Consider the following 6,231-nt stretch of genomic DNA (forward strand, 5'->3'; position numbering starts at 1 on the left):
TAAAGTTAACATGCCTTTGAAAGCCACTGAGAGGTTTTGGGGTTCAGAGGGTTCAGGGATAATCCCATTAATGTGTCTTTTGTGGTTCTGTGGGTCAAGCTAACTTTGCACTTCCCACCTCCATTGCAGAGATGCAGGGAAACAAGGAGTCACCAAAAGCATTCAAACAGCATCTATGAGAGTTCCCACTGTGAGCTGCCTGCAGCTTTCCAAATGTTGAAAGCTCCCGAAGAAACTGATGAGTGGACCTCGGGTTGTTTTTATTGAAGTCTCAGGTTCCACCGCAATGAGATGAGTTCCCAAAGTGCTGGGGATGAAACTACAGATCAGTCTCCATGACAACTGAGTAAACTGCATCTGCGGATTAAGGTCATGTAAATGGACTTTAGACTTTCCTAAAATTATGTTAATATTTGCATTTACTTTTGACACAAGTGCGTCCAGGGTTAATAACTCTAAACATTTCTGCTCAAAAACACTTTTCAAGCCAGAACCACTTTCCAGAGCTGCTGTTGTTGTTTTTTTTTTGTGTATTGTTGTTGTTTTTTCTGCTGGGATCTGTTTGAGAAATGTAAATAGACACCATCTTGAAGTGCTTTTGTTTGTTTGCTCATGTTCGTTTGCTTTCTAACACCACAGCAGATTCAGAGCTATGAAATAAGTGTAGACTAACTCAGCTGCCCCCAAAGCACAGCAAAGCAAAGGAGGTTCTTTTATTGAGGCTTTTTTTCTTTTATAATCTGTGATCATGAATTCTGATTCTCATGCATCATAATCCAATGTGATGTCATGTGATCTATATCCAGACCAGTCATTAGCAGAAGCACAGTCTGCCTGATCTCCATCAACAGGCCCAGTGTGGCCCAACCTTCATGACGAGGATCATCAGTGGTGACAGGTGGTGGGTTTATGGCTATGACAAGAGACCAAACAGAGCTTTTTTACAATAAAAGCCCAAATTCTCCAAGATCTCAAAAAGGTGCATCATGTGAAAAGAGCACCCAAAATGATGCTCCTTGTTTTCTTCGATGTTCACAAGGTATGCAAGGAGAATTTGTCCTTTTAACATCGTGGTCAACTGAAACAATATCATCTGTCTGTGGGAGAATAGTTGAAGCAAAGCCAAAAATTCTTCCACGGGACTTTTATTAATTTGAAGCTTTTGTGCACAGATCAATTAGTCTGTGATGAGGTCAGAAAGCAAGTTTCTGCAGATGGAGATCCGTAATACAAGAAGAAACATGACTATTGAGGCAACTTATTCATGTGTTTACTTTTAATAAGCCTCAAAAATAAATGTTTAAAATGACTCATGCTAAAACTAGGATTTTTGGACAGCTGGAAGGTAGCTTCTCCAATATATGGTGTTTATGTGACTCCTCAAATCTCTACATTGGAGGTGGAGAGTGCAAAGTTAATATTGAACAGCTGCAGTTTCTGACTGTTGTCAACATAACGGAAGGTATGTTACATGTTTTCTTNAGTGTTAGAGAAGCTTCCCTCTGGCTGCAAACAGAACATAATCATTCACAAACACAGTCTACTTTCACAGCTATTTTTGATTGAATAGACAGACTGATGTCCAGAGCTCATGCAATGTCCATAGTTTACTGTTGGGAGAAACAAATGATAAATAAAAAAAACTAATGCACAAAATGAAGAGAATTCACTGGGATTTGAAGACTTTAGCAAACAACATCAATTTCTCTCCATTTCCTTTTTATGTTTTTTTTGATTAAATTACATATTGTGTCCCTTTTCAACAACTTAAAGTCTCACTTATACCCACAATGTGTGTTCCAATTTTTCACTTAAAATCCTCCAAAGACGGTTAATGGCACCATGACTGTACAACTCCTCGTTTCAGCCTTTCAGTGTTTGTAGCTTTAAATGCAGCGCTACTGTCCACCCTTCAGAAAGATGACTCTCTCTGCATCTGGGATTGACATCGCAAAGAAAAACAACTAGAATAAACATGAATGTGAATGTGTGAGATCAGGAATTAGCATCGCTTCTAACTTTCTCTCTGAGGGATCATTTAACACAGAAATATCGCTAAATTCACTTCTCACCTGTTGTCTTTAACTTGTGTATTTGGTGAATCTGTCAGACATCATTGAGGTTATAAAATGTGGCTGTATGGCTGAAGAACGTCACCAATGTTCTATCCTATGAACATTCAGAAATGAAAAACGCAACAAACTTTTTCCTCTGTTTGTAAATTCAGATGCAAATATAGTCACAGTAACAAATTTCCAGCTTGTAATGCTGGTTTTAGTTCGTAAAATGTACAAAAGCCAAAAGTCTGCTGTCCCTACCCAGTGTCCACAAACTGAAAAAAAAAAACAAACAAACTAATTCCTCAGTCTAATTTCCTCCTAATTCCTGAAAACTGTCAGCCATGGAGCCAGTGTTGGGTTTCACCAGGACAGAGACACAGCCATTAGCACCTAATTATACGCCTGAAGAGGATACGCGTTGTGCTACTGAGCAATTGATTGGCTCAGCAGAAGGGTACGGTTACAGACCTGATCTCAATTATTGGAGATCATGACAGTGGTGTTGAGGAGAAGAGTTAGAATTATAGAGAGAAGCTATGATGGACATTTTTCCAAAAAGCCCCCCCCCCCCAAAACTCATTCACTTATTAAACGCCTCATAGCTTGCAAAAGCTTCATTCAGATTCACTGGAGAATGTGGACGATAAAATACTTTGGTTCCTTGTAACTTGACTCATTATTCTGGATGGGATTATAAATGTTGAAAGTCGAGGACGTAGACTACAGCAGACAAAAAAACCTCTGTAATCTTACTAACTGCCTAAAACAACTGTTTTTTAAATCAACATTTTCAGGAAATAGTGCAGTGATTTGGGACAGTCGTCACTGGCCGATTAACCCACGAGTTGCTTTGGCAGCCGGACACTGTAAGGTTTCTTTTTTTCCAGTGGATAATCCATTTTAAACACAATACTAGCCTCCCTGTATGCAAAAAAGGGAAGACCAAAGCTGCATCCTTTGCTTAGCTCTGCCCATGACGACTATGACTGATTTAGAGAAACACAAACAAGCATAATGTGAAAGTGAGTCACTCTAGAACATAAGAAGTAAAGTTACAGCATTTAGTCAGCCTATGATTAATCTACGAGAATAATCATGAACTGGGTGACTGACAATCTTCACAGACCTGTAGTCAGCCATAAAATGCAGATGTTCTAAATTATTTTTTGATGATTATTCATGTACACATTGTTTAACCCTGAAACCTATGGAATCTTTCCAGTGCCCACAGGTGTTACTAACACTGGACAAAAAAGTGTGGCATGACATGAAATACATAATTTCATATCTACAGTTTTACTCTGCTTCCACGCTGGTCTCCAATCTGCTCTGTGTAAACCGGCTGCAGCTCACCTGAAATGTCCTCATGGCTTCACGGTGTTTGAAAAAGAGGAGCTTCTTTATGTTTTCATAGTTACAGTCTCTATAAAATGTAATTTTGGTGATTATTTAAAAAGAGAACATGCCCCTTTTGGGTTCAAAGGGTCAAAGTGTAATCAAAAGTTAGGATCAGAAATACACATGTGCTGCCAAGTTGATTATTCTGACAATATTAAAGTCGCTGTCGTGAACCACTGCATCTGATTTAAATCCTGTAGAGTCCTAGTTTGTGGACAACAGTGGACTACTGTCACACAGAAGAATAGAATATATATTCATCTCTGAACAAACACACACACNGCATCTTCTTTCCACTGTTAGATGAAATGGATAGCTGTGATTACAGCCGGCTGAAGGCAATCCCTCACCTACCCAACCCACATCCAGCCCGACTCCACATCCTGCTCAGTCTATTCTAATTACACCTCCTGGGTCGGACTGGTAGTTTAGAACTGGATGCAGTTAAGGTGACATAAAAGGTGAGCTGGTAACTAAGTTGTTGCTGCACAAGTACACCTAATTTGAAATGGATGAAGGGAAAATTTGAATCAGTTTTTGAGTTTTACAGCCACAGTCTCAAAACTATTTGATCACCCTTAATTTAGTAATTAATTAAGATGGTGCTGCTCTTTCCCTCATTCCTGTTTTTCTACTATATTTCTATAAAAACTCCTTGAAGAAGTATAGTATTAGTACATTTACTTTAGTTCTGTGGTTTGTTTGTTTTTTTTCTCTGCATAAGAGCTGACAGTTAATTAACATTTATGACATTTAGAATTGGAAAAAGTTCATTGAAAAAGTTGTAAGAAAAAAGAATGTTGATCACTTTCATTAGTCTTTATTTCAATTTTCTAGAATTGAAAGAAATAACTATTTTCTCTGTTTGTAAACTAAATGAACAACTGAGTTTGTGTCACAACATTGCGCAAAACATTATTTCAGCATTACATTGCATGAAAACTTCTACGGTTCCCATCGTCCATGACTAATGTACAAGAGAAGCCTGTCTGACAGAACCTCATTTATTCTGATTTAAGGGTTCTTGGAAATCTTCTAAATGAGTAGGTGCACAGAAAATTTAGCAAGGAACAGGACAATTTGGTTGCAAAAAGGACTTGTAAGGCAATCAGTAGAATTACAATCATGATTTTGGCTTCTCACAAATAAATGCTCCAGCTCATGGAAAACTCTGCTCTTAGAAAACACAGCCTGTGAGGAAACAAAAAAAAAAAAACAACAGTTGGGTATACCAGACATTAGAATGCCTAATTTGACTTTTTTCAAACTATCTTTTGGTCTCACACCTGTTTGAGCTGCAGTACCTTAGTGGAGACAAGAGGCTTCTCTGTGCACAGCCGACAAGCTAGCCTCTACTGCAGCCTGCATATGAGGCATTTAGGGAACCTCAGTAAATTGTAGTGTCCAATGGTCAGGAAATTGAGGAGTTTTGGGTTCAATTCTATTTATATTCTGCGTCTAGCAGATGCACTGAACTCAGCTGACATTATGTTTGGTCTCATTTTGGTGCAGATTGGTACATTAGCAGGAACGTAGCACAACTATCACNCAGCAGTGTGCATGTGTACATTCCTTTGAGGGTGCTGAGTGTTCATACAAACTCACTGCTGAGCCATCTCTCCCTCCTCTCCTTCATCTTCTCTTTCTTCGACTTGATTTTCTTCTCGTCCGGGCCTGTGAAAACACATGCAATAGTTACATGACGGGCTTCACTCGATGGAGTGAGAAAGCCTGCTCATTAAACAGGAGGAAAGGCACATTCATAAATGTGTTAAAGATACATCAAAGGTGGTGAAGGAATGACTCCTCCGTCCAAACTGAGAGCGGAGCTGGACGAACCGAGAGGAGGACGTTACAGTTCTGTTACGCTGCTGGAGCCTTTAATTGGAGGAGTTTTCCTCTTATTCCTCTTTCATTTGTTAATAAAAAAAAACAACAGGAAAGACAATACAGAGCTTGTTCAATGTGTACAACCCAGACAACAACAAAAGACAAAGTTACAAAGAAACGAATAGTATTATTTTCTAAACCTGCCAATTATGTGAATCATGTTGTTTTAGCCTATTTGCAATTTAGCTTTCTAATAATAAACAGTGCCTAAAATAAAACAAAAACCCTCAAAAGCAGACTTTCTTCTGTCACCAGATTAAAAGAGAGTTTGTTTTTTTCCCAATTCTGCTTCTTGACCGTCTCAAACTGAAAAATCTTTAATCGACATGGCTACGACAAGAGACCAAACAGAGCTTTTTTACAATAAAAGCCCAAAATCTCCAAGATCTCAAAAAGGTGCATCATGTCAAAAGAGCACCCAAAATGATGCTCCTTGTTTTCTTCGATGTTCACAAGGTATGCAAGGAGAATTTGTCCTTTTAACATCGTGGTCAACTGAAACAATATCAGCTGTCTGTGGGAGAATATTTGAAGCAAGCTGCCTGAACTGTCCTACGATGTGGCGATTTGGTGCTCCATCATGACGTGTCTTGTTGTTTTGTGGCCACACCTACACAATCATCACTCCCCACCTGCCCCACTTATCAGAATTATGCGACTTCTTCTTCCACCCCAAAATGAAATTCAGGTTGAGAGGTCACTGTTTTGCATTTGGATTTGCCTTTCATAGGTGCAGGATCTTAACTTTTTAAAAAAAAAACTTGGGAAAAAATTGCTCAATATTTTTAGGCTGGCTGGTGCACACAGCATGTTTTACATCTTCCCACAGATTTTTTTTTTCATCACTTTCCTGACTGAGCCAGGACGTGCAGGAAGTCTACAT

At 38.9% G+C, this 6,231-nt stretch overlaps 1 protein-coding gene across 1 annotated transcript in view; it reads right to left on the bottom strand.

Moving 5' to 3' along the window:
* Nucleotides 1-6,231, bottom strand: part of LOC103363327 (protein FAM207A-like) — a 25,591-nt gene that overhangs the window by 933 nt on the left and 18,427 nt on the right. Inside the window, exon 3 of the mRNA XM_008290041.1 lies at nt 5,064-5,132. Within this exon, the coding sequence (XP_008288263.1) occupies nt 5,064-5,132 (69 nt within the window). The remainder of the gene's footprint in view (nt 1-5,063; nt 5,133-6,231) is intronic.

The sequence above is a fragment of the Stegastes partitus genome, unplaced genomic scaffold, assembly GCF_000690725.1.
Source record: "Stegastes partitus isolate 25-593 unplaced genomic scaffold, Stegastes_partitus-1.0.2 Scaffold652, whole genome shotgun sequence".
NCBI lineage: Eukaryota > Metazoa > Chordata > Actinopteri > Pomacentridae > Stegastes > Stegastes partitus.